Raw genomic sequence first — 27,881 nt, 5'->3', positions numbered from 1 at the left:
CTCTCTGTGCAGGGGTGGAGGGCTGGGCCTGGTCCTGGCCAGCGCCGGTTTCGGCATGCTCACCGCACCCATCATGGAGCTCCACAACCAGAAGGGCTACTTCCTGCATCACGTGATCTTCGCCTGCTGCACCTTGTTGTGCATCATCTGCCTGCTGCTGCTGCCGGAGCCGCGGGGCCAGCCCCTGCCGGAGAGCCTGGCTGATGGAGAGACCTTCACCCGTCAGACCCTGCTCCATCCGGGAGAGCAACACCTCCTTCTCGCCAAGGCTGACGGGGACTACTCCCGCGTCCACGACACGCCGTTGCACCTCTCAGCCACTGGGGGCGCGACAGTGGCAGTAGCGACCGCTCTGGCAGCGGTACCGGCTTCATACGCCCTGGCGACTGGTGGGGAGGTGATTGGAAATCGTGCCATAGCCAATGGAGTGTGAGCATCATAGCAACAGCCTGCTACTGTGCTATTAATTGCTCTAGCATTAACCTGACTGAATGGTTGTTGAACTTGTGAAAAAAACTTTTTAAGGGATAAAAGAATCGTTCGGATGAACCAGATGAACTCTTGTAATGGCGAGATTTGAGATGGTGACGATAGTTAATTTGTGTAGTTTGTAGTGACTATGATTCATTCAGGAGTTGCCAAAAAATATTGTACTGGACTAAGTTTACCTGGAGTCAGTGTGTGTTAAATAATATGAAAGTTTTCAGTGGTGTTGGTGATTTTCTTGCCCTGCCGTCTGCTCAGTGGAGAACGATTTACAGGTAGAAGAAGCGGACAAAGGCAAGTGAAGAGACAAAGTAGAGCAGACTAGCTTTCAATAATGTGTGCTCTGTGAGTTTTCTGTTTGTAGCTTTGACTTGTTGAGAGAGGATTTCACTGCATCTTATAATTCTTTATAAGTTATTTTGCACTAAATGTCAGAGACACAATCAAGTGTTTGTGATTTTCAGCCAACACATTGGAGATCCAGGGATTGGCTAAACCACTACCACTCTTTGCATGAAAGGGCACAAATAGTTTTACATGTTTCTTCTTCTTATTTGTGGTCCCTCTACTAGAAGTCCAATGTGGCACTTTATCCTCAGAGGTGAGGTCAGTGTAGACACTGATTTTTAAACAAGGCATTACTTCTGATGTTGTGGGTGTATGATGGTTGTCTGATGCGATGAACAGCCGGAGACCTTGGCAGACTGTATGTGTAGCCTGTAGAGACTGTGGGGCAATGCTAAACAAATCTGAGAGTTGAACGGACATTAGAGAGTGAGTGTGCTTCTGTATGTCTTATGATGCGTCTCAGCATTTAAATGGCTTTATCATGAAGGCTCTGTTCTTTTAACAAAACAGAGAATGTAATTTAAGATAACCAGTATTTATTTTGTCATGCTGCCAAGGGCAATTTGTTGCTTGAAATACCTCCTTAATTAGCAAATATTTCCACTCCAAGTCTCACACCTTGTTCTCTGTACTGTGGTAATGTTGTAATCCTTCTCCTAGGATGTGTAACTCTAGCCAGAAAGCACAATATTTTACAGTTTTTTGAAATAAACGTTTGTGACGATTAGAATAGAGCAGAGTTGTCTGCATAGAACTGGCATAGTTGTGATTAGTGTACATTTATACACTGTACTACGTTAAGTATCCCTTAGGACGGCATACAAATGTTAAGGTATGTATACATGTGCCATTCATTTATAATGTATGGACCGTCAACCTTACTTTTATAGGATATAAGCACAGTGAATAGATTAACCATCCCATAAACCATTTCTGTCCAAATGTACCTGAATCCAAACATCCTCCATTTTTTACATCATATTTAATACACAGCACGTACTTTGAACACCCTGTATGGTTTGCTAGTTTCTATGTTTTCAACAGTTAAACACTCTGAGAAGAAAAAAAGAACTCAACCACTAATGCTGTTTTCTAAGTGTTATTTTTTTAATATGATGCATTTGTACAAAAAGCCATAGGCCTACATGTTTTGATAATAAACCACTTAATTTATTATGTCAATAAAAGAACACTTGATGTGGCTGTTTGTGGTTATTGTGTTGACTACAGTATGAAGGAGTAAGAAAGTCCACAGAACAGAAATGAGAAGCACCTGCTCCTTTATGTTGCCCTACACGTCCTCAGTTCAACACAAAAGTGTGTTTAAAAGTGTTCAGGGTGAAGCTCCAGCTCCTTTTTGATCCTGTTCTCCACCAGCAGACTGAGGCTGGAGTCAGTCATTGGAAGACTGTAACTCACATATACTTGCTTTTTGGTCTTCTTTGCTGCAAAACAGAAAGAAATGAAGAATTTAGGGCTCTCACTAAAAATTATTTACATTGTTGATTCATCTGTCAAGTATTTTCTCAATCTACTCAAAATGAGAAGACAAGAACAAAATAATCACGTCGCTACATCAGGCCTGCAACTTGTAATCATCATCATTTGTTAACTGATTAATACAATACAATATAGTACGCCTCCAATCCGGCTGATTAATCCGTTGATTATTTTCTTGAACAACTGATTTGTAGTTTGGTTTATTAAATGTCCGAAAATGGTGAAAAATGTGGATCGTTGTTCCCCAAAGCCCAAGAAGACGTCCTCAAATATCGTGTTTTGTCCACAACCCTAAGATATTCAGTTTACTTTCATACAGGAGTAAAGAAATCAGAAATGAGTCACATTTAAAAGGCTGGAACACAGAATTCTGACTTTATTTCTCAGGAAAAAATGCGTCAAGCCTATTGATTATCAAAATAGTTGTCGATTTAATTTAATAATTAGCAACTAATCAATTAATCTGTGCAGCTCTAAGACAATTATTTCACTTTTAGTTCAGATAAAACATAAAATATTTTGCTTTAGTGAACAATTACACTATAGTTATCAGTCTTGGAAGTTGTGGCGACCGAAGATACATTTTTCCCCTCTGTCACCATTTGTAGATTAATGGACCGTGTCTGTTTTTCATTAGCAACCATTTTCCACAGAGTCATAGGCTTATTGTGTGTTTTTCCACGGGTAGAATTTTTAATTCAATTTGTGGTGGTATGAATATCAACTTGTGAAGACTTGCATAACTTAACGTGTGGCAGTGAACCTCATTATCACTTTCATTCTTGTCAAACTCATGTTATCATTTGAGGTTTCCTTTTTGTCTTGACTATTTCAATCAATTTGCACTCAAAACTGCATCAACACACAATGTGACAACACTAAAAACAGACATGTTTAATGTGAAGTTTCCAGGCCAGCTGAACCCATTAAAATAATCTAAAAACACAACAGCAGGATTTAGAGAATTGTTAACAGTAAAGTTTCTAAAAATGTGTCGACAAAAGAGAACCACGATATCTGAAAAGAGATTTATGGCTTCATAATAACTTAATAACTTTCTACATTAGCAGCAACAGTAAGACACATACATTTAGTCATGAATCATTACCTAATCTCTGTGCCAAGGAATTTGGAGCAGTGTTGGATGGGTCTCCCATGACTAATGTAGATAAAGGCATTGAATCCTGCAGACAAACAAACAGTAAGTAGAACAGTGGTTAAACCCTCTACAAGGAGAAAATCTATATCTCTAACATCATCCATATTAGTTTCACTTTCTTAATATCTGTTTGTCAGCCCAGCTGTTCCCAAAGGTTTTCAAACTAAATGTACATCTTGGTCATCTTTTCTCAGAGTGGCTCCTGATAGAGGACAGCTTTGTCGTCTCTGATTTGTGGTTTATTCAAGAGAATGTCAAGGGAAATCTGTACTATACTTTGTGCAGCAGATGTATTATATTTTTACCTCTAAGGACCAATTAACCAAGAAGTGGCCCTGTGCTGGAATAGTACTGAATCACATGGACCTTAAAGGATAAGTACCGTTTTTTACAGCCTGGACCTTATTTCTGGCAAAACATATGGTCATTTACTCACCCAGATAACTTTGGTGTCATTCGGCGTCGTTCGGACGAAATTAGATCCAGTGTAGCGGCGATATATCCATATAATGGGAGAGACGGGGCAGCGACACACAGCCTCTATATAACGCATTATCTGCCACGAAACTAGTTAATTTCATCAATATTTTGTTATGAAATGCTAGCGCTATTACCCTCTGAGTCCGGGCTCGTCCGTTATCAACATCCGGGGTCAAACTAGCAGTAGCAGCTACAGGTAAACAAGCCGCGCTGTCGCGGGTGCGCGCGCAGCTCAGAGACGACATCTTCCAGGTCAGAGGTAGTAGATCAGCATACAGACCCCGGATGTTGACAATAGACGAGCCCGGACTCAGAGGCTAATAGCGCTAGCATTTCATAACAAAATATTGATGAAATGAACTACTTTCGTGGCAGATAATGCGTTATATAGAGGCTGTGTGTCGCTGCCCCGTCTCTCCCATTATATGGATATATCGCCGCTACACTGGATCTAATTTCGTCCGAACGACGCCGAATGACACCAAAGTTATCTGGGTGAGTAAATGACCATATGTTTTGCCAGAAATAAGGTCCAGGTTGTAAAAAACGGTACTTATCCTTTAAGATTAAGTTATCACCCACCACAGAGATTCAAGAACACATGACAATGGCTTCCTCTGAAAGGGTGAACTCCTCCATGTTTCATTCGTAGTATTTAGCAATGGCTGCCTGAGATGAGACAATATGGATGAATTCCTCTATCATGGTGTATGTTATTTTATATCAAGTGTTGATATATACCAATTTGAGTGTTACTGGATAAAATAATCAGACAGGAATATCTATTTTTAAGAAATTCAAAAATCCATCACTAAAAACATGGCACACTTTTTTTCTGGTGGTTGATACATTTATTTTATTTCTATATGCTGTACGGTAACTTCTTTCTCTCCTAAATGAGGCACGTTGTTTTGGTTTGACATCTGTATTACTGTATTTCTGGCATCACTCTACTCCAGTGAACACATTGTGAATATTTTGACAGATATTAAAATTGCAATATGATTAATGATTAATGGGAATAATAGTTTTTTGAATCACAACTTTATTTTTTTTACTGAAAAACAATTAAAATCATGATGATAGTACTTGTGTTGGGGGCTAACAAACAAACATGTTTTCTTACATCTAGAGAACAACATTTGTAGATCAGGACTTCTCTTCATAATACTTATTATGCATACACACACACACACACACACACACACAGTCAAAAGTTGGACACACCTTCTCATTCAATGGTTTTTCTTTATTTTTATTATTTTCTACATTGTAGATTAATACTGAAGACATCCAAACTATGAAAGAACACGTGGAATTATGCATTAAACAAAAAAGTGTTGAACACACCAGAATATGATTTATATTTTAGATTCTTCAGAGCAGCCACCTTTTGCTTTGATGACAGCTTTGCTCACTCTTGGCGTTCTCTTGGCGTTCGCATGAACTTGATAAGTTCGTGAGGTAGTCACCTGGATGGTTTTCATTAACAGCTGCGCTGCGCCTTGTCAAGAGTTAATTTGTGGAATTTCTTGTCTTCTTAATGTTTTTGAGACCATCAGTTGTGTTGTGCAGAGCTAGGGTTGGTACACAGTTCAATACAGTGAATAGCCCTATGCGACTAATGTTCTAATCCATATTATGGCAAGAACCACTCAGCTAAGTAAAGAGAAACGACAGTCCATCATTACTTTAAGACATGAAGGTCAGTCAATCCGAAAAATATCAAGAACTTTGAATGTACCCTCAAGTGCAGTTGCGTAAACCATCAAACACATGATGAAACTGGCTCTCATGAGGACCACCAGTTACCAAACTCAGAAACTGCCAATCAACAGCACCTCAGATTAGGGCCCACATAAATGCTTCACAGAGTTCAAGTAGCAGACACATCTCAACATCAACTGTTCAGAGGAGACTGCGTGAATCAGGCCTTCATGGTCGAATTGCTGCAAAGAAGCCACTACTGAGGAAGAACAAGAAGAAGAAGAAGAGAGGTGTTTGGGCCAAGAAACACAAGGAATGGACATTAGACCAGAGGAAATCTGAACTTTGGTCTGATGAGTCCAAATTGGAGATTTTTGGTTCCGTCCTGTGTCTTTGTGGGACGCAGAAAGGGTGAACGGATGGACTCTACATGTGTGGTTCCCACCGTGAAGCATTGAGGAGGAGGTGTGATGGTGTGGGGGTGCTTTGCTGGTGACACTGTTGGTGATTTATTTAAAATTTTAAGGCACAATTAACCAACATGGCTACCACAGCATTCTGCAGCGACATGCCAATCCATCTGGTTTGTGCTTAGTGGGACCATCATTTGTTTTTCAACAGGACAACGACCCGGAACACACCTCCAGGCTTTGTAATGGCTATCTGACCAAGAAGGAGAGTGATGGAGTGATGGAGTGCTGCGTCAGATGACCTGGCCTCCACAATCACCCGACCTAAACCCAGTTGAGATGGTTTGGGATGAGTTGGACCGCAGAGTGAAGGCAAAGCAGCCAACAAGTGCTCAGCACCTCTGGGAACTCCTTCAAGACTGTTGGAAAACAGTTTCCAGGTGACTACCTCATGAATCTGTCTGAGAGAACGCCAAGAGTGTGCAAAGCTGTCATCAAAGCAAAAGGTGGCTGCTCTGAAGAATATAAAATATAAAACTTATTCTGGTTTGTTTAACACTTTTTTGTTTACTACATAATTCCATGTGTCCCTTCATAAAACATGTTTATTAACTGTGCAGCCCTGCTTTTAATCATCAGTTTGGACCAGAACTGATGACATGTCCATTTATATCCAACAAGTAACTTCCAAATTAAATTCCCTCAAGAAACATCTTTACACTTATCTTTCTAATCTTGTTGTTCAGTTGTAGTTTATTTTGTTGAATTGCTATTGCTTATTGAAATGTTTTTTCTCAACAGTTTTAATTGTATCTCAGATACTTTGTTAGCAACATTTAAATCTGTTTCAAGCTTTTCAACGCAATTACAGCAAATATAAAACAGTATCCTGTCTGTAAAAGTTGCTATATATGTTCATAATTATCATTACTCTGATTTGAGCCAACTAACCCTGTATATCTTCATCAATTTAGACATTCAGTCACTACAAATCTGTACCTGCTCAGGTTACTGTCTTGGGGCTCAAAGTTGGAAACCGTATAGAGCTCATTCATTCCTATGTAAACCTGGTCCAACTACTTGTTCACTCATTTAGTTAACTTGCGTTTACTTTACTCACATATTTGCTGCTCATCGACACCGCCAGGTTAGACAGCACCGGAGTCGAACCGACCCACAGGAAAAACCCGCCGCTGAGCTTCATGACGTGAAAGTGAACGACCTGCTCCAAAATCTTCTCCGAGAAATTGTGCACCGTAATGGCATCAACCGCCGCTCCGTTCTGTGTGTCGGTCATCTTGTTTAGCTCTAACTGAACTAGCTGCGGCTAGCGACCATTTGAACTCGTGCTAGCTGTAAACAGAAACAGAAAGAGCCACTTCCTGGTTAGAGAAGAACGGCAGCCTAAAGCAATCGATCATCTATGGCTCCGGCGTGCAGCACCAGCACAACCGATCTTAGCCTTCAAAAAACACCATGTAGGCCTACATATAAATCAACATATAAAGTAACTAAGGTACCTGGCCCCTTAATAAAGAGCTTAAAAGTTGTAAGTAATGGATTCATGACAGCTAATACATCATTTTCAATATGAAAGTATCATGGACCTATTACAGTAGACCTGTAATCACCAAAGTTAACTAATGTTGCTACCTTTAGAAATTATTTAGACATTATTTTTTGTGTACCATTGCCTTGTATTAGCCAACAAATGTTACATAATATGGGAAATAAGTCACCAGTTTACTTAATGATATATAAAGAGACTATAAAATAAGACATAAGAGCTACTTTCTGCTTGGTAAGATAGTGATGGCAGTCCAAAGCAATCGATCACCTATGCTCAGACGTGAAGCACCAGCACAACTGATCTTAGTCTTCAAAAAACACAGTGTACATTATATACTGTATAAATCAACATAAACAGTAAATAAGTTACCTGGCCCCGTAATAAAGGGCTTACAAGGTGTGAGTAATGGATTTGCAAAAGCTAAGAAATCATTTTCAATGTGAAATCACTCACAGTACATCTGTAATCCCGACAGTTAGCTAATGTTGCTGCCTTTAAAAAAAATAATTCAAGTGTAGCCTACTATTAGCCTTGTATTAGCCACATTTACAACAAACGTTACATAATATGGAAAATAAGTCACCAATTTACTATATAATATATAAAGAGAATAACAGATAATATATAACAGCTACTTCCTGGTAAGAGAGTAAGAGCAGCCCAAAGCAATGGATCACCTATGCTTACATGTGCACCACTAGCACGACTGATTTTAGACTACAAAAAAAGACCATACAATAAATGTAAACCAACATATAAAGTTAATAAGGTACCTGGCCCCTTAATAAAGGCCTTACAAGTTGTAAGTAGTGGATTTGTGAAAGTTAATATGTCATTTTCAAAGTGAAATCAACAGACTTGTAATCCCGACAGTTAGCTAATGTTGCTGCCTTTAAAACATAATTTAAGTGTACCATTGCCTTGTATTGGCCACATTTACAACAAATGTTACATAATGGGAAATAGGTCACCCATTTGCTTTATAAAAGTAATTTTAATTACATTTTGAAGCGGTTTACAGTTGAACCTTATGAAGTACAAGTACAAGATTAACTAAATTAAGTCTCTTAGTGTCAATATTTCACATTGGTTCTTCTCCATGTTATTTAAATGTTGTTAATTAATCACTCAGTCTTCCAGAAAGTCTTCAACCAGTTTGTTGAATTCATCTGCATACCTCAGGTGGAGATTGTGTTTGCCCTCTGGCATCAGGTGTAATCTAGATTTGGGACAAAAAAGAGTTGCATGTCAATTCCTGAATTTTACATCAGTGTAATTAGAAATGCACAACATGGATACGATACAATAACCAATAATTACCTTATTTTTCATGGCGGATACCAACTACATTACAGATTAATTCACATTCTTATTTTTAAAAAAAAGAAGTTCATAACCTGTAGTTTTTGCACACCTGAGGGTAAAAATGGCTTAGATGTAGTGAGCGAATTAGATTTAATATTTTCATAGCTCTTATAAGATTTGTTGTGTTGACATTATAAAACATTGCAAATTGCAATTGTGTTGACTTCTTTTTCTTCTTCTACTGTGCTGTGTTGCTGCACTTATTAAGTCAATAAAAGCAATTTGGTAAAATATTATCTGCTCTATTTATTGGCTATATTGTTGCGTAAAAAATAAATGTGTGGTCTCACCTTGAGCCCTTGATGTTTTTAAGGAGGTACTGTGGGTGGAAGCTGGGCACCATGGGGTCTTTCTCTCCGTGGATGATGAGGGATGGGCAGCTGATTGAGGGCAGAAGCTCCATGCAGATACTCCCTGAACAGAGGAAGTTAAACATTTTGGTTTTACTCTTTTCAGATGATATTTATTAGAACACCACAAAATTAAGGATGTTTGCCCATAAGTTCCTTGTAGAGATCTTGTAACAGAAATACCTATCTTCCATCTTAAATTCCAAGTCTTGTGTTTTTTTCTGCAACTTCCTTTGTTATTGCATTATGACTCCAAAACATTTCCCCTCCATCTCTTTACTGTCTTGTTTCTGATGGTTTTCAGTTTTAGATTGCTCCACTTGTGTAATGAGTCAGTATGAATTCACTACCTTCTGGTCTTTTTGCAAACTGTGCGATCCCGTCGACCCAGCCCTCCCAGGTTTTAGCAAAGACTTCTGCTCCATACACCTCCTCCATGGGCTGCCTCATCCTCGCACTCCACTTGGAGACGTCACGAACCGCTACACACAAGAACACGCAATAAAGAGTTAATAAAGACTACATCAAGCACAGAGAGAGCATTCAGGACTACATTGGCAGTTACCCAAGACAATAAAAAGTAGGAGTAGGAGTACCATTGTAAAGCGCGAGGTCGTCCTGGGAAACAAAGGAGTTGGATCCCCAAACAACCATCTTGCTGATCAGGTCGGGGTTCTTTGCTGCAGCGATCAGAGCTGTGATTCCTCCGTCGCTCCACCCCAGCAGAGAGAACTTGCCGAAGCCCAAAGACTGCCAGTACAATGGTTAATATTGTAATAATTTTTCTTCTGAATGACACCATCTTGCTTCAAAGTTTTCCTTAACTGGGCCTAAAATGTATTGATTTACACACCCATGTTCTTTTAGATAAACTTTAACATTTATTCAGATTGGTAATAATTCTATATAATTATAATCAACAGATGTATTAGACCTTCATCAGATCCACAGCATCCTTTGCGTCTCTCTCAAAGAAGTCAACTGGGAAGTCTCTGTCTGGGGGGCGGGATTGCCCATAACCACGGGGGTCCCAGCCAACTACAGTGAAGCACTCTTTATTCAGGGACTTGAGCTGAGGTCCAAAATCAGTCCGAGTGCTTCCTGTGGGAGAAGAGACCAAATTTACAAGCTTAAAGGACGTACACACACTGTACATGACATGAGATCTTCACCATTGAGAAGAGGTGTGTTGTGTTATATTTACCCAGAGCACCAGGAATCAACAGCACAGCATGTTTCCCTCTGCCTGTCTGCTCGTAGTACAGATCCACTCCATTAACATGCTGCCTGCCTGAGGCCACTGAGGAGCTGCAGGGGGACAGACAGGTAGACCGTGTCAGTGATGGTCATAGTGATGGAAACAAAAAGAAAAGCTCTGTCTAGTGAAAAATATTTCATTCAACACAGTAAAACCAAAAATGACAAAACAATTCTTAATAACTGTTATATAGTAAATCTGTACAATTAAGAAATAATAACATGACCATTCTGCATCTTTATTGTGTTACATCAGCCTTTAAATGTAAGTTTGATCATTGAAGGTAAAACATGCTCGAGAACATGACCCCCATAGTCCTCAGTGACAGCTGCTGTTTAAACATTCTTGTAATTTCGACTGAATATTAATGTATGAAATTGCATCCATTTTGCTTGGATCCACTGTACTTTCGATGTAACGGTATTTTGTCCTTTATTTCTGCACTTGCACCATGTGACAGTTTCACAGTTTGCAGCTCCAGGTCATTGTGACCTGCTGTTGAACATAACACACGCTGTGAGGAGGGCTTCTGACCTGGAACATGTCAGCAAGGACACTCAACATAATAATTAATAAACATTAAACTCTGATAGAGTGCCACCTGAACTGAAAAAGTCACACAGGAAAATGCCTCAGTGAGGTCTGGTATTAAAAACGTCCTGAAGGATAAGATCCTGGAGGATTTTTATATTTCCTTCAAGTTTAATTAAATTTGGAAGGAAATTTTATTTTGGAAGGAAAGCCAATAAGATCACATCATTGTGATGTTCTTAAGAAATTACTATGTTAAGTTTTATCAGATGTGCTAATCTTAAACTCATCTATAAATGTTGACATGATCAGGCTCCTCGCTGATCATTGACCTCGTGGTTCTTCCACTCAGAGTTTCAGGCTCAGTAACAGGTGGAGTAACCAAGAGGAATTGTCAGGAGCCTTTTATGTACATCCTCATCTGGACAAACAGCTTTTTCTGTTAGGGGGATCAACGTGGAATTCCTCACCTGCAGAACTCAAACTGGATCCTGACTGAGATCATTTCAAACTCAAACTGAAACAGTCATGTAGTCATGAATGATCTGGTGCTTCTTGTTTTATAATGTTTTATTGTATCGTATTACATTTTGTGTTCTCTATTGTTTTGTCTTTTCTTGTACAGATTTTTTGCTGTGTTCTTATATATTGTTGAGCTTTATGTATTTTACAGGCCCATATATAGCTTTGGCTATAAATGCTGTGGTTTGTGGCAGCAGTTTATACTACATACTTGTCCCTACACAAATACATATCTTTATTATCTTAATTACATTTTGAATCAACATTTTTTGACACAGTTTAAATGTTGATAAAACGTATTTCTATGCTATATCTATATTTTATATGATTGAAAATGCAAAATACTAATAACAACAATGACAATGGATGAATAATAGATATACATGTCAACACTAAACTTGCCTGCTATGTGTGTGTTTTGCTTGTTTGCACTGCCATTCTGTATATATGTCACAACTGGTTTTACTATTTCTATCAATCATCTGCCTTTTGTTTTTGTTTTATTTAACTGCATGCCCTGTGTTATTTTGTTTTGTGCCTTAGCTTTTTGACTTATTCTGTCATTTTTTACGCATTACCATGTGTTTTATTAATTTACATTGACATTAAATAAACTAAACAACTATCATGACACTTTGCAAGACATTCATCACAATTAATTTCAATGAAGAAATTAACCTTTGAAAAGTAAGACTTTGGGCATAGTAGCCTATATTTAAAGATTTCTGGGCCACTTTTCTTTCTTAATTGGAACAATTCCAGCTGTGAGGACTGTAGATTTACCTGATTGTAGAGGGGACATTGTACAGATGTTAAACAAAATAAACCATAAAATAGCCTACTAATAGCAGCCACTAAAATACTACTGTTACTTCCACTATAATTAGTTTTTATTACTAACAATAATAAATACTAATGCAAATTTACAGTGATACAGCAGAATTTGTTGTGTGTTTCCCTTTAGACTATACACTACTATAAATTAGTTAGGGATATTAAGATATGGGTGCATATATGCATGTGCATGGATATGCAATAAAAGTCAAATAAAATGTGTCACATTATTTTTGGGAGCTACTCATATTGGAAGCTTAGTTCTTCATAGTTGTTTTCTTGGAGCCAAAGTTCAAATTTTGGCATTTATAGCCGACTAGATGACTCCTTCGTTTCACCAACAAACATCTTAAATGGATTTATTGGAAATGTACCAACAGACAGTTTCTCCATTCTACACAAACCAAACTGGAAATTTCCAATGAGTACAGGATGTATAGGAAACTATGGGACCTGTGAAATAATATTTCACTTTTTATGGGTATTTGTAGCAAAGAAATGCCCACTGTATTTCCTACATTCAAAATAGAAGGGTTTCTGTTATTTTTTTGTGTGGCAACTGTTACTTCCACTCATAATAATTTGTATTATCACTAATAATATTAAATACTAACAGTGATACAATATAATATAATATAAATATAATTTGCTGTATGTTTCCCTTTAGACTATAGAAACACTACTAAAAATTAGTTAAAGATATTAAGATATTCGTGCTTACATGCATGTGCATGGATATGCAATAAGAGTCAAAATAAATGTGTCCAAAAATATTCTCAAAACACAAAATAAATATTCAGACCTGTCACAGAATGAACAATCAAGTGAAACACTAAAATATCCCGAACTCATGTTGTATTTCAACGACACTGTTCATGGTGCACTGCCTGGACATGTTACGCCATCTAGTGGATATAAATCACACAAGCCTTCAGAGAAACTCTGTCTAAAGGACGAAAACATGACCAGAAACAGGGCAGGCATTTCCTGTTTAACTGCAGAGCTTCGTGGTCAAAGTCCAGATGTGGAGAAATGCGCAGACAAACATGCAAATGTGACAGTTTACATGCAAACAGTTACCAGTGCTGCTGGATCGCTGTAATGGCTGTTCTCAGTTCAGTTCTGCATTTCAAGAAACGTCCTCCGACTCCCAGTAAAAACAGCGACATTGTGCAGGGATCCACACCGACTGACTTCTCTCTGCTTCTGTGTGGTTAAAGATTGAACAGGTCTCATCTCATACTGGACTGCTCGGTTCTTTTAGGATTCCAGGAAGCTGCAGTCACTTTGGCACTTTCCACGTCGTCTCTATTGACAAAGACAAAAAAAAACAAAAAAAACGAAGGCGAAAGTACGGAGGAGAACTGAAAGGCAGCATTCACATCAAGGTTATTATAGAGTATTGAAATACCCTATAAATAAATGTATTTTCAGTAACTTACCCGCTTTGGTTTTCTAACAATTTCCGGGGAAAAGATCTGTGTGATTTGGAACAGAGGAAATAAACACTGTACTTCACTGTAAGTGTGTTTCCACAGGAGTTCCCCTGCAGGTACAGTTAGGTCACATATTAAGCCAGCTAAATATTTATCCATCATTCAGTTAATGTTGGAATCAGCTCTATTCTTCATGTATTTCCACTTGTTTTCTAGCAGACAGACAGAGCAGTTCACAGTTTTGCATGTATAGCTGTTTAGATGACTCCTTCCTTACACTTGCAAATATAATATTTAAATGGATTTATTGGAAATGTACCAACAGACAGTTTCTCCACTCTACACAAACCACACCTCCAAGTACAGGTTGTGCAGGAAACTATGGGACCTGTGAAATAAGGCTCTACTTTATTTGGCATATTCATTAATAAATATAAATTCCTTTTGTTTCACAAAATGAAATGAGCTCTGTGTTTTCTATAGTGACATACTTACAGGGTCAGTTAGACCCCAGAGTTCAAACTTCCTTTACTTCTTACAAACAAACACCACTTCACATGCAGCATGGCTCTCTGGAGGCTGATGTTGGTTGGTCTACCACCTTGGTCCAGAGTAGGGTTGCAGCAATATACAGGGTTCATATATCATGTATGAACATTGTCGGTTATCATATCATGTACATTCTCTTATTTAAGGTATTAAATTCTTTCATATCAGTGATTTGAAAATTATATAAATCATTTCTAATTCATTTGTATTTGTCTATACTGTCTGTTGCTTCCTAGTGTGCTATGGACCTTCCTCTGTGTTCTTCATTATCTTATCTTATGTATCTTTTAATATATTATATTTTAAGTTTATATCAAGTTTCATGTCTGTCAGTATATAATATTTTGTGAAATTATAATTAAGTGTTTGCCATTAAGGGTCTTTGTAACTACCACTGCTACTATAATAATAATAATAATAATAATAATAATAATAATTATTATTATTATTATTATTATTATCATTATATTATATTATATTATTATTATGAAATAGCAGTCCAAATTGGACTACAATAATAATAATAATAATAATAATAATAATAATAATGATGATGATAATAATAAACACAATAATAATCATAATAATAATTATCATCATTATTATCATATTTAGCACATATAGTTTCTCCATCTTAGTTTATGGTATCATGCTTACATTTGTTGATAAGCACTAAACACAAAAGCTGAGGCTGATGGGAATGTCACAAATTTTGCCAGGATTCAGTCATAAATCAAAGTATTGGATAAATTCAAGATTTGACCTCATGATGGTGAGAGATGAAGAGTGAGGGGTCACCGGTCCATCCTGATGGGACCATGAATGATGATCCAAATCTGATGGTAATCCATTCAAATAGATTTTGAAACATTTCTCTCACAATCACAAATGTCAACCTCATGGTGGTGCTAGAGGAAAAGTCAGAGGATCACTAATGGCAGAAGACTTTATCCTCTGGGGACCATGAATATTTGTGCAAAATTTCATGGCAATCAAATAGCTGTTGAGATATTCAGTCTATTTATCAACCAACAGACGGACGGACTGCCAAAACACCAAACATTCTCTGGTTCAAGCTTCTTAAATTTGATGATCTACTACTTTTCTTTGTGTTATGTCACCATAATTTTATTATATTTTGGGTTTTGGACTGTCAACTAAGCAAAACAAACAATTCAAAGACATAACCTTGGATTCTGGGAGATTACAGTAGGCTTTTTAAGTTATTTCTATGAACTGATGAAGCAAGAAAATAGTAGATTAATCCACAGTGAAAATGATAGTTAGATGTGGCGTTAGAGTCACTGTGTGTAAGGCGTTGTAAGTCACTTCTGAGTTAACTTTTTCTCTTTCTCTTTTGAAAGATCAATTTAATCATCACTGTCTCACTTCCTTTAGTCTATACAACACAGCCCCCACCTCCTCCTCCCACACACACAGACACACACCTACACACAGCGCCGCTCTGACAAAGGTGTTTTTTTATTCACCTTTTATTCAAAACAGCTTATTGTGATGCGTCTGTTTATCAATGGGTTTGACTTGCCGCTTGCTATGAGCTGTTCAGACCTAATTCTCTGAGGCAGGCAGGTAGGCTGCTTTTTGTAAACGCCTCCACTCTCCTCTGCTTGTCAGAGTGTCTGAGTTGTGCCACACACAGGAACACAAGACAAGACGACAAAGCCGGGCTAAAAATACCCCAATCGCCTCAGAGCGATGCGCTGAAGATGAAGCAGAATTTACTGGAAATGCAGTGACTGATGCAGATTCAAGCAAATGTCCACTGAGAGTCGACTCGAGTTTAAAATAAATGGGAGGAGATTCTTCGTCCGCCAGACAGAATATAGTTATATTTTATACGAAATCCTTATAAAATTAGGGAAAGTAATTAACTATCAAGCTGATAAAACACTGTTTATGATAATGAATTATCATTTATAAAACAAAGTGAATATCTTCGTGTTTTAGCCATGTCAGCAAAGTGGCTCTAGATATGTTGGCTTGGTTCAGATGGAAATATATTGGAAACTGTTATATAGACTTTCATGAAATTTGGTGAAGACATTCACGGTCCACTGAAGATCAATTGTGCTGACTTTGGTGATCCCCTCACTGTAACTTTAGCGCCACCAGCAGGTCAACAGTTTTGGTTTGGAGAGAGTTACGGTGAAAGATATCCTGTTGTTTTCTTTGACATTTGGTACAGATATTCGTGGTCCCCTGAGGTGAATCCGACTCACTTTGGTGACCCCCTGACCTTTCCTCTGGACCCACCAGTGGGTCAAAGTTTTTACTTATTCATTAACATTAAATTCAGTGAATTTAGAACATGGTACAGAGGAAGAAACACCTCAATTATGTGTCTGATGTGAGGCAGAGTTTACTAGACAGTGACTGAATTTCAGGCTGTGCAAGTAAATTCCCCTGAAAACATGATCGCAAAATAAGTATTTCTCTATAAAATAAAATATTCATTATAAAATATGAAACAATCAAAGTTAAATTTAGGAAAAAAACACATTAAGTTATTTTGTATTATCTGTGTAGTGCTAAAAAACCAGCTATCTGCTTCATCAGGATTGTGTTTGATCAGATTTGATCGACTATTGCCTCGCACCTTCTGCAAACACCCACACAACTGTCATCTTATTTTGATATTGAAATATTGAATTTCAAATATTGCTAAATTCTGATTGGTTCCTTGAAATATGTGACATCACTTTATTTCCAACCTCTTCCTGCCCACTTCAAACCAACCAAGAGGAGCACAGACAAAACGAAAAACACTGAAGATGTTTCATGTCAAATAACGGAAAATGTACGGTCAAACTAAGAAGCTCATTTAAAAAAATTTAATATTGCAATTTCTCTTAAAACTTGGGAATATAATCTAAATTGAGCCTTATTCAGAGGAGCTCCTTATATGGTGTAACGTCTCAGCAGATAGTGATAGCCAGACGTCACTCACTGCTGGATCTGTTCTCCTCTGCCCTCTGGCTCTCAACCATCTTTGTCTGCCTGGTATGTGCCTATCCACAGTCCCATGACCGACCCTTGGTCTAAATATAAATATCTAAGCAGGGTGTTCCACTGTTAAGGTCACATTACATCATCCCAAGCAGCATATTCTCAATCAAGTGGCACTCAGCACATGAGCTGCGGACGCGTCGAGGGCTTTATGATATCCTGGGTCACAGAAAAAAGTCGTCAGGGTGATTTGACGAAGTAACAGCCAGTGACTGATTGTCTTTCTGGGGAGAGGATACAACTGGAGCTAAACAGCTTGAGCAGCTTTAATAACCTGGTGAAAAAAATCAATTTGTGTCCTAAAGTTGATTTTCTTGACATTATTTGCTGGCATGGGTAATGGAATAAACAAGGTACAGTATCAAATCTCCACAATTAAACAATTAAACAAATTGTAATTACCTTGTTGTATGTTCACAACCTCTGCGTCCTTCTTTTGACTGTATTTCTAATTTTCTTTAGGTGCTGCCTAATCTTTATCTAGGAAATATTAAAGGTAAGATGTCCTGCTTCTTGCCATTTGAAGTGATTTATTTTCAGGATAAAGTAACAGAGTATGTTTCAGTTCCTCATATGGGTGTGCGTGTGGTGAGATGCTACACTGAGCTCAGTTTCTATAGAGTGAAGAGGTCACAGTGCACAGCAGAATGATTGAAGTAGTGTATTTTGGTGTTTAAAAAAACACTATTACACTGTGTTTTTTGCCTCTATGTGAGCGTGTGGGGGTTGGTATGTAGCTTTCTGTCAGCAGCTAGAGGAAGGCCACATGAGGGTTGGTGTGGGAGGGGATGCCCCGCAGTGTGGGGGTGTCCCTGGTGTGTACTACAAGCCTACTGCACATCTTTCCATAAAGCAGCGAAAGCAATGATTAGGCTGTTTTTTGAGTGCATACATGAATTGGTGACGTTACAGGAACACGTTTAATAAATATGGATCACTTTCTGTTACCATGACATGTTCAAGTTATCATTGCCAAATACAAAATCTGACACTCTTCATATTAATCATGCCTTAATCTTCTTTTATCCATTTTGCTCAGTATGTTTTATTTTTTATGAGGAAGAGTAAACCCCTTAATACTTTTACAATGCAAGGCAGAACAGTAACTACAGAAGCAGTGGAGTTGAGTAAAAATTCAAATGAAAGGTTTTTCGGGCTGGGCAGCATACTGAGTAATGCCTGAATGTGATGGCATTTAAGGCAATATAAAGTAATAAGACAGTAGGCCTAAATAAATTCACTCTCTCATAGATTCAAATGTGTGAGCTTTTCAACAGATTCCATTTGCACTGGAAACTGAGATGGCAGATACTGCTACTCTGCTAAGCTAATTATGTTAGCTTTAAAAGGAGTTTAGCTGGGTTTTCATTGAACATAATGTTTGAATTTAACTACTGCCGTAGTTTGTTATTAAACTGACTTACCAAGATATGATTTTATCAAAAATGTGTATTTACATACAGAAATTATATATTTATATGACATAATAATTTGTATATGGTAAAACAGAATTCAGTTTTGACCACACATGTAGCCGTGGCTTAGCTTTGACATTGGCCAATATGTTATGTTGAATGAAACTGAATTAACAAGATGTCAGTTTATCTAAAATGTGTATTTAAGAAGTCTAACTTTACTTTCAGGTTTAGCTGTGGATAACTCACCAGCTAGCTTGTTGTAGCTCTCTTGGTTTAGCTGATAGTTGGCTGTCTGTTTTAATCTTTTTGTATCTATTGCTAATTTTACATTCATTTTAACATAAACTATACATTTCTATGGCCAAATCATTTAGATTCCAGTCTTAATTCTAGTTTGATCAAATATGTATGCCTAGTGACTGCATATTGGCTTTGTAGGGCAGTTTCACTGGTCTATGCTCAAGAGAACACTGTGTTACCACATGTAGCGTTGTGTCTGCCGCTTGACACCCCATAAAAATATTTTCTTCATGACAGACACACTCAAGAATCATTTCAGTTTATGACCTTCAAGTCACTGGCTTACAGTACACCTGCCTAAACAGATTGTGTTTCCTCTGCAAGTATCTTTGATTTATATGTACACATACATATAAATATATACAGTGAATATGTTTCAATTTATATTTTATTAAGTCTTTTTATACAGAAATTGTGAAATTGGGGTTAGTTTAATTGATTTGGGTGGCAGGAGGGTTCAGTAGCTACAGACTCATCTTTGTCTTAGGTGGCCTCAGCATCCTGCACACTTGCAAAGCATGAGAAAAAAGTGCTGAAGACACATCTGTCCAAGGTAGAAAACATTTGGCTTCCTTTTAAAGAACAAAATTTGATTAAAACAATTACTGTTTCTTGCTTTTGGCCCAAGCTGCTGCACTGTTTTAGAAACACTGGTTTTCCGGTTTTTCTTTCAGTTCAAAACAAGAGCAACACTTTAAGCCATAAGACCACATTTGCTTGGGAGACTTCAGAGGAGGGGGGCTGTTGTTGGGGAGAAAATGCTTAATTTAGGTTAGACCTCATATGGGGTGATTTGTGATTGGATGGGAAGAAATATGACATTTCTTGATTTTCTTTGTGATCCGCAGATGCACGAGACAAGGAGCTGTTGGCGCAGCACAGCATCACCCACATCCTGTCCATCCATGACACAGCTGCACCCATCCTTGAGGTGAGCTCTTATGTTGACCTGTGTGACCCTCTTGGCCAACATTAAACCACCCACAAAGTACACAACTTCCCCCGAATTCACCGCTGTTGTTTCCCCCCTCAGTGTCCCTGCTGCTTTGTACTCGTTCTGAAAGTGTGAAAAGTTGGCAGCAAACCTGATGTTCTACACTGTCTTTTCTGACTTAATATCTTCATCAGGGCTGCAACTAACTCTACTGTCATCATTGATTAAACTGTTGATTTATTTTCCAATTAATTGATTCATTGTTTAGTCTGAAAAGTATCAGGAAATATTTGAGAAGCTGGAACCAGAAACTTTTCAGAATTTGTGCTAGAAAACTTGCGATCATTTATCTAAACCTCTAATTTTCTATCCAATTGAATAATCAGCTATTCTCAGTTAATCTCTGAGGTTGAATCCTCAATAATCTATTTATTATCTGAGGTCAGTGTAATTTCGCCTTGAAAGGATAAAAGGGTGTAAAGTAATATCCTTTGTACCAAAGTCAAATAGATTTTTATCAAAGGCTTCTGAAATAGACCACTTCAGTCGGTGTGAAAGTCAGATGTTCTGATAGAAAGTCCTTTTGTCTTCACCTGGAATTCACCCAGGTTTTACCAAGTAAGCAGTCTTCTGACTGACCATGATGCTTCAATATCGCTCAGTATCTGAAAATGTGAATGTAGTTTTCAGTCTCAGATACAGCTGTGACGCAGATGCAGGCCGGTTCACGACAAGATATTTTCCCCACAAGATGATTTTAGCTCAGCTCAGCTTGAAGTCCATAAAGTATTGAAAGTGGAACTACATTAAAAAAAAGGTTTCTGGCTTTTCATGGCTGAATTTAGATGTGTCAGTTTGTGTATGAAAGAGAGGCAAAAGGTGTTTTTTTCGGGTGTACGTGAGCAAGTGAATGTGAGAAGGAGAGAAAGAGGTGATTCTACTGTGAGAACCTGGTAGGTTGAAAGTAGAAAATTGCTCTCACTGATTTCCATTTGGTATCAGATGTAAGAATATACCTTCTCACTGCAAAGTCTGTTACTGGAGAATTAAAGTGTATTATCCTTTCAGAGTAATAATGAATGATCCATATAAATTTGAATTGAACCGTCGTTTTATTCAAGTGAAATTCTCCGTCTCCGAGTCCGGCTGACTTGTTTTTGAAAATCTTGATCTTCAGCGTCCGCTTTCACAACTTTCATCTTTTCTTGTTGAAAGCGAGCATGAAAAGTGCTCAGACATTTCTCTGCACTTTCTCCATCCATGTATGTTTCATTGAACGCTGAAGAGAAACAGCAACTTGTGTATTACAGTATCGCTACCAAAACTGGTCAACCACCAAAACTTTTAAAAAGGGTTTTGGGCCTGATTTTATGTCTGACTTCCCTTCACCCAGCAGCTCTTTCATCCCAGCTGCTGCACAAATGTTTGATCTTAATCGCAGGATGATTTGATAAGGATGATGCAGCTTTTTGAGTTCTGTGCCGTAAATGATGACTCAGGTCTGTTTAGCCCGAATGGCCAGATGGGATGATTTATTTGCATACCTAACAGTCAAACTGTTGACTGATTGATTTCTTGGAAGACAGCTCGATGGGTCCTGAGAGAGGAAGGTAGAATTTGCAACCACCAAATCTCAGAGGTCTGATGTGACATTTACTGTACAGAATGTGGCTCTAATTAACATACTGCAGGACAAAATGACAAGTTTAGTTTTACAGAACAAAACTGGAGCCTTTTTGCAAGTCAATAAAATTAATTCAGCACTTATCTACAGTTTGCATGTAGACTGGGAGTATATGCATGCTTCCTTTCAGTCTAGGTGTATATTACAAATCACTGAGTCACGGTCATGAGGAGTTTTAAGGGCGATGGTGCAAAGATATGACTTCTCAGTATTTGTTTGCATGACATGAATTTTTCTGTCAACATTTACAATTTCAATGACATGAATGACACATGCTCCTTAGATATGTGTAGTTAGTGTTAGTATTGAAGTGTGTGCACGCGAGTAGTTCATCTGTGGTTGGTGTGTGCGAGCTAACCTGTCTGGAGCACTTCCAGAGCTCAACGTGTCCCAGAGGGCTCAGGGGTTTTTGCAGCCGTGCAGTCATAACGGGACGGGGTAGTTTCTGTCCACTGCATGTACCATCAGCTGCCAGGTGCACAGTATAGAAACACACACACAAACACACACACGCGAACTTCGTTATGTTATGACCTGCCACATCGGCAGGGTCAGAGGGGCAAGGTTTCAGGGGCCGTCCCATCTACCGAGAAACAGGAAGTGGTTAAGACCCAGATGACCTGACAGAATGAAAGATCTAATGACACTTTGTTAACTGCTGTACATTTATTAATTAATTATATTCATATGCAAAAAATGCTCCCTCCTTCACCCTCTAGGACATGACGTACCTGTGTATATCTGCTGCAGACCACTCCAAGCAGAACCTGTGAGTACTTTTACTGCATATATAGTGTTTGACAGTTCTTCAGTATCTGATGTACCAACCATCTGATGATCCATGGCAAGTGTAGTTGCAAAAAAGAGGGGATAAAAGTCCGATAAGAGTCTAATTTTAGAGATTAACCATGCAGAATAGTTGTATAAAATATATTTTTTAATATTTTATGTTTTATTTAAGAAAGTATGTTACAATATTCCCTTTTAACATTAATTTGAAAAAGATCACATGTAGGAACAATCCCATTAATAACTGATTGATATGATCCAACAGTTCATAGCATTTTACAAAAATGTGCCCTTTCTTCTGGCTGTAGGACAGATTCAGCAGTCCATATTTGATTGAATAAACACAACATCAGGACTTTATTAAGTTGAATCAAATAAAAGTAAATACATGGAATAATTCCAAGAGTTTTAAGAGATATTGCTATCACGTGCAACCCAGTATCACAGCAGTTTGTGAAATAGTGATGAGATTTAAAGGGGCTCTGTAGAACTTCTGTGTTAAGCTGGAAGCCGGACGTTAGTTTCTGTTAGCGGACTCCATTTGTAAACAAACGTTAGCTACTGTTGCTCTCTGTTAGCGGAGTGGAGACAGGCACTAAGACGAGGCACTCGATAATGTATATAAAGTTGTATCCTTTGGACTGAAGTGGAAAACCCGACCAGAGTCCTTCATAAAGAAATCCATAGTCCAGCAGCTTTTAACAACTAAAACTAATAGCCCACAGGCTTGTATAGGCAACCGAGAGAGACGTCAGGTTACAATATGCTCACATATGGACGATATAAAAAGTGATTAATACATAGAGCCGCTTTAATCTGTAGGATTCTGGTAAATGGGCACAAAGTATCACATTTTTATGTCACACTCAGTACGAGTAAGTTTCTCAGTAAGTTTTGTGACTGTTTCACAAACAGAAAATATCCTTTCCTCACATTAACCAAAGTGCTTTTATTACTTAAACCCAACTACAGACTGGATACGCACCCTGAATTATGGTTCATAAATGTTGTGTTTCATTCAGCCAAAGAAGATGGTGCTGGCACAGAAAATAGTAACGCTGCAGAGTCACAAATCTTTTTTTTTAATTCATGCCTTTTTAAACAAATCATCATAAACCGCCATGATACTATGTTGAAAATAGTAAAATATTTCCTAGCTGGTGGTTAAATATATCTTTTTTAGGTCTCTGTCATCAAGATCTGCATTTTAATTCAGTGTGTTGAATCTTACCAGGACTCAGTACTTCAGAGACAGCATCATGTTTATCCACGAGTCCCGGCTGAAAGGAGAGGGCTGCCTCGTCCACTGGTGAGTGAACATAAAATTACAGATGGTTGATTTTGTTCCTGTATTAATGTACTTTATCTTAAAATAACATGCAGAGATTTTCTTTCTTATTTTTGCAAACAAAATACTGCTCTTATGTCTTTGGTTATTCACTGCGTTGTGCTCTTCAACTACTTTTACACATTACAAATTTAAAACATCTTTGACATTAGGGCATAATATCCTGTACATGAGAGCAACTGAAACTGGTGTAATTTGCATGTGAGGATGTTGAAAGGAAGGAGCATACATTTTCAGGTTTGGTTGATTTCTGTCTATAATAATGAGTATTTGGCTCATCTGGGGGTCTTCTTATTTTATTAATCCAATTTTCATTTTCAGCCACATCACTGTCACCGAACAGGACTGAAGTTTGGTTCATGCTTTCATCATAAATCTCATCACCTTTCATCTTTTCACATATCAAACTTGCAGAATCATTATTTAACCACATCTTTAGGAAAAAAAGGGTTTCACTTCTTTGTACACTAAATAAGAGAATCTGAATATGTGGTGATTAACTAGCATCATACTGTGAAGCTCTGTGCTCTCAGTGTTGCAGGAGTGTCCCGTAGCGTGACTCTGGTGGTGGCTTACATCATGACGATAACAGGGCGTGGCTGGGTGGAGTCTCTGGCGGCGGTGCGGGCGGCTCGGCCGTGTGCAGGGCCCAATCTGGGCTTCCTGCGCCAGCTGGAGGAGTTTGAAAACACAGAGCTGACAGAAGTGAGTGACGCCCCACTGATCTGACTTGAAGTAAGGATCATTAAATTGTCATTATGTCAAACCTTTTCTCCAGTACGTGGGATTCAAACTGTTTATCACAAGGGATTCACAAGAAACATATGGAAGTCAAGAACAGTTGTGCTTGGAGTCATTTTTTTGAGACTTTTTTAGGCTGTAGCCCCCTGAACAGCACCACATATGCGTTAAGTTGACCACTGAATGTAAGTCTGTACTTATATATTTATTTATTTAGCCAAACTATTCTTATAACGAATGGCAAAAATGAAAAAAAAGTTCATATAGTTTTCTTTAAAACTCCCAAACCTTCCCCGCAGAGATGTGTGTGTATGTGTGGTCCTCTCTTCAGTCGTTTTGTCACAAATTATTGTCAAATTATAATTTTCTCAAGAAATCAGCCTTTCATTTTCTTAAGATAGCGAGATAAATTAACTTGTCATCATGAGAAAACTTGCTTTGTTATCTTGGGATAATGGCATTCAAAAATAATTGAAAGCACGGCCGTCCTGGGCTTCGGTAGGACACATATTGGACACATAGATGGACCACTGAAGTCAGTGCAGGTGGAAGACAACATCCAGTTATGATTTCAGTATTACTGTGTAGGACGACATTGTTCACGTCCTCTTTATTTTACCAGCGTGATGAGATGAATGCTGTTGGCCAACAGTTTGTTAACAGGTATCGCTCTTCTTCTGTTGCTGTAGCTGCTAAAAGAGTCACTTAACACCAGCGTGGTGCCCCCTCTGACCCTGGAGGGTGGGGGTGGGGATGGGGGGCCACAAGTGTGCACCTGTAACCACATCCAACAATGATGTCACTGTGTACAGTACTGATGCACCCTGGTGCACACTTACATATCATTGCAGGAAGGGGTTTTTAAAGGGGAATTCTGGTACTTGGACCCTGGACCCTATAGTATGTTTAAATTTGTAAATGACTAATAGCTCCAAAAGGTTTGACAGAAACAAAATAAAACCATCTTGGTTAGCATTTTCACTTTTCAAACAATCGCTAACTCTGGTAACTCTTAACTCACCACGTTATTGTGGCTCTACTTCCCCCGATGCTTCTGATGTCTGACCTCGCTCTTCTTCCTCTCCCAGTATTTTCACAGCTAATGCGATGAGTTAAGGGTTTATTTTGACCAAACCAGAGTTGGTGGTTGTTAGAACTAAAATAGAAACTAAGACAGTTTTGGTGACACTTGAATAAAGTATGCTTGATGATGATAAAATTACTGTTTCAAATGAAGTCTGGTGGATTTGGCAGGAGTGATATAGCAGCTGTTTCTGGTTAAACAAAAAGGATTTTACTCCTGAACCAAAGGCTTATCTCTGTAGAGGTCTGTAATAACAGACACTTTGAGTGGACGTATTTTGACTGTCAAAGTCACCAACAAGGATTATTATCAGACTTCCTACGGCTGCCCGAGGACGATAAACGCATTATTTTGAATATAACATTGGCTTTATCACAGGGTATGCTCAAACAGGAACTTGTTCTGATCGTCCACATTCAAAGGCAGGTGAGAGTACACACTTTGGCACATGTTGATGAAGGTTCTCAGACATCCAGGTCATGGTGAATCTATGTGCTGTATCGTAGGCAGCTGGACTCGTTTCAGTTTCTTGAAGACGTTTCACCTCTCATCCAAGAGGCTTCTTCGGCTCTAACTAACTGGAGGGGAGTTGCAGTCTTATAAACTCTGTGTGGGAGTGTCCTTCTTTGGGACAGGGTTACACATGTTTGCACACAGGAGTGAGGATGAGCTTGAAGATGAATAAAAAGTTTGAGAGAAAAGTTCAGACCACCAGGAGGGGGTTTCAGTTGAATTAAGAATGAAGTCATTTGAAGCATACGAAATGAAACTTTATTTTCCCTCAATTCCCTCCTCTCTTTGATTCTGTAATTCATCTGACTCACTCCAACTCTCCCTCTGCTCTCCCCTTCCAGTACCAGGCCTGGTGGAAGGACCGATACGGGAAGAACTCGTTCAATGATGAAGAGGAGGTGGAAACCCTTTTAAAGAAGAAATCTAACAGCAGCAGCAGCAGCAGCAACAGCAGCAGTGCCATAACGTCCAGCATCACTCCTGCACTGGGCACAAGAAGCACCTGAAAAAATGTCTCCTGTCTGTTTCGTCTTTCCTGAACTGAAAGCAGCCGAGGACTGTGGGCTTCTGCTCGGACTGTTAAAGCCACTGAGGCCAGAGCAGCTGTTTGAAAAAACCTCTGCTTTCATCGTTGATCCTGCAGAGAAAGTTACAGCAGGAACTTTTTCTTGTTATCGATATGATATGTCGAATCTCGTGTCTGCAGAACGGCTAAGAAGTCATGTGACAGGAGGGGTTTTTTATGTCGCTATCTCAGTCCACCTCGTCATGTCATGTCCCTGCCTCTAACTGTCAAAACAACATGCAAGGGCAGTCAAGCACGACACCAAGGAAATATGTACATACAGTCCACAGTGTGAACACACATTTAGCTGCGTGCACTCCCCGTCAGTTACGTTATGCTGTGTCTTCCACTTGAAATATGAGTATGACTTTCTGTAGACAGTGAGAGAGCTGAGAACACTGTTATCTTCCAGTAACACTGAATCACAGGCGCTATTTGTTTATTCAATTTCTTAATGAATGTTTATTTTTGTTTGTGTTGTATTTTGCATGTGGGGTTAATGCTTTCCTGTACTTGTACCTCTACTATGTGCATTCACATTTTATTGAATTAAATATCTATTAAAAATCTGTCAGGTGAGTTTCTGTGTCTCTCAACTTATTCTAACTATTCTTTTATGCCTACGATGTTTACAACAGTAATCAGACAGTAACTGTGTGATTCGATTGAAAGCTCCAGAACATTTACTTAATCTATAACAATTCATTATATTTTGAAGATAAATTGCTAAGCTGTTAAATAAATGTAGTGAAGGCCCTGACACTGACACTGTCAGTCTTTTTTTGTGAGTGTTCTTAATGTTATTGTTAACAAACGTTTATTCATTTTTGTTTTTATCAACTTTTCTGCTTAAAATTGGCTCGTTTTATGACGCTATTTAGGCTGAATCTTTGCATTAAAGATATTACACAAATAAAGTTATTAGTACAATAAATACCACAAAACTGTTCACGTACAAATTTTGAGCACATTT

At 38.4% G+C, this 27,881-nt stretch overlaps 4 protein-coding genes across 5 annotated transcripts in view; 2 read left to right on the top strand and 2 right to left on the bottom strand.

Moving 5' to 3' along the window:
• slc22a23 (solute carrier family 22 member 23) overlaps window positions 1-2,035 on the top strand; it is a 28,490-nt gene extending 26,455 nt beyond the window's left edge. The window contains exon 10 of the mRNA XM_084354527.1: window positions 13-2,035. Within this exon, the coding sequence (XP_084210653.1) occupies window positions 13-433 (421 nt within the window). The 3' untranslated portion in view covers window positions 434-2,035. The remainder of the gene's footprint in view (window positions 1-12) is intronic.
• Window positions 1,918-7,443, bottom strand: psmg4 (proteasome (prosome, macropain) assembly chaperone 4). The gene is made up of 3 exons (XM_084354532.1): window positions 7,211-7,443; window positions 3,443-3,518; window positions 1,918-2,279 (listed from the first exon to the last, which is right to left on the bottom strand). The coding sequence occupies exons 1-3, from the start codon at window positions 7,385-7,387 to the stop codon at window positions 2,158-2,160; spliced, it is 375 nt and encodes a 124-aa protein (XP_084210658.1). The 5' UTR covers window positions 7,388-7,443; the 3' UTR covers window positions 1,918-2,157.
• Window positions 7,383-13,828, bottom strand: bphl (biphenyl hydrolase like). 2 transcript variants are annotated; one of them, XM_084354530.1, is made up of 8 exons: window positions 13,601-13,826; window positions 10,580-10,683; window positions 10,310-10,476; window positions 9,972-10,125; window positions 9,726-9,857; window positions 9,316-9,439; window positions 8,838-8,879; window positions 7,383-7,443 (listed from the first exon to the last, which is right to left on the bottom strand). In XM_084354530.1, the coding sequence occupies exons 1-8, from the start codon at window positions 13,687-13,689 to the stop codon at window positions 7,440-7,442; spliced, it is 816 nt and encodes a 271-aa protein (XP_084210656.1). In that variant the 5' UTR covers window positions 13,690-13,826; the 3' UTR covers window positions 7,383-7,439. The 2 variants fall into 2 exon arrangements, with proteins under 2 accessions (XP_084210656.1, XP_084210655.1); XM_084354529.1 differs by lacking the exon at window positions 7,383-7,443 and having other exon boundaries at window positions 8,124-8,879; window positions 13,601-13,828.
• A 3,832-nt stretch (window positions 13,829-17,660) lies between these two features.
• LOC311258338 (dual specificity protein phosphatase 22-B-like) lies at window positions 17,661-27,478 on the top strand. Its single transcript, XM_084354531.1, has 7 exons — window positions 17,661-17,885; window positions 17,995-18,028; window positions 20,099-20,181; window positions 22,588-22,637; window positions 23,892-23,966; window positions 24,539-24,710; window positions 26,685-27,478. Exons 1-7 carry the CDS (start codon window positions 17,865-17,867, stop codon window positions 26,847-26,849), a joined length of 600 nt encoding a protein of 199 aa, XP_084210657.1. The 5' UTR covers window positions 17,661-17,864; the 3' UTR covers window positions 26,850-27,478.
• Window positions 27,479-27,881: the final 403 nt, after the last annotated feature.

This window comes from Pagrus pagrus (assembly GCF_965226575.1).
Source record: "Pagrus pagrus genome assembly, chromosome: 6".
Taxonomy (NCBI): Eukaryota; Metazoa; Chordata; class Actinopteri; order Spariformes; family Sparidae; genus Pagrus; species Pagrus pagrus.
Note: the sequence above shows the minus strand (reverse complement) of the source record. Positions and strands in the feature narration are given on the sequence as shown.

Excerpts from the sequence above, each read along its gene's own strand:
- psmg4 (XM_084354532.1), bottom strand. The coding sequence starts at position 7,387 with ATGACCGACACACAGAACGGAGCGGCGGTTGATGCCATTACGGTGCAC. Across the intron at positions 3,519-7,210 it reads TGTCGATGAGCAGCAAATAT|GATTCAATGCCTTTATCTAC; the intron begins GTGAGTAAAGTA and ends GTTTGTCTGCAG. Across the intron at positions 2,280-3,442 it reads TTCCTTGGCACAGAGATTAG|CAAAGAAGACCAAAAAGCAA; the intron begins GTAATGATTCAT and ends TCTGTTTTGCAG.
- bphl (XM_084354529.1), bottom strand. The coding sequence starts at position 13,689 with ATGTCGCTGTTTTTACTGGGAGTCGGAGGACGTTTCTTGAAATGCAGA. Across the intron at positions 10,477-10,579 it reads GTTGATTCCTGGTGCTCTGG|GAAGCACTCGGACTGATTTT; the intron begins GTAAATATAACA and ends CTTCTCCCACAG. Across the intron at positions 9,440-9,725 it reads GTTTGCAAAAAGACCAGAAG|GGAGTATCTGCATGGAGCTT; the intron begins GTAGTGAATTCA and ends TCCTCTGTTCAG.
- LOC311258338 (XM_084354531.1), top strand. The coding sequence starts at position 17,865 with ATGGGTAATGGAATAAACAAG. Across the intron at positions 17,886-17,994 it reads TGGGTAATGGAATAAACAAG|GTGCTGCCTAATCTTTATCT; the intron begins GTACAGTATCAA and ends AATTTTCTTTAG. Across the intron at positions 20,182-22,587 it reads CAGCTGCACCCATCCTTGAG|GACATGACGTACCTGTGTAT; the intron begins GTGAGCTCTTAT and ends TTCACCCTCTAG.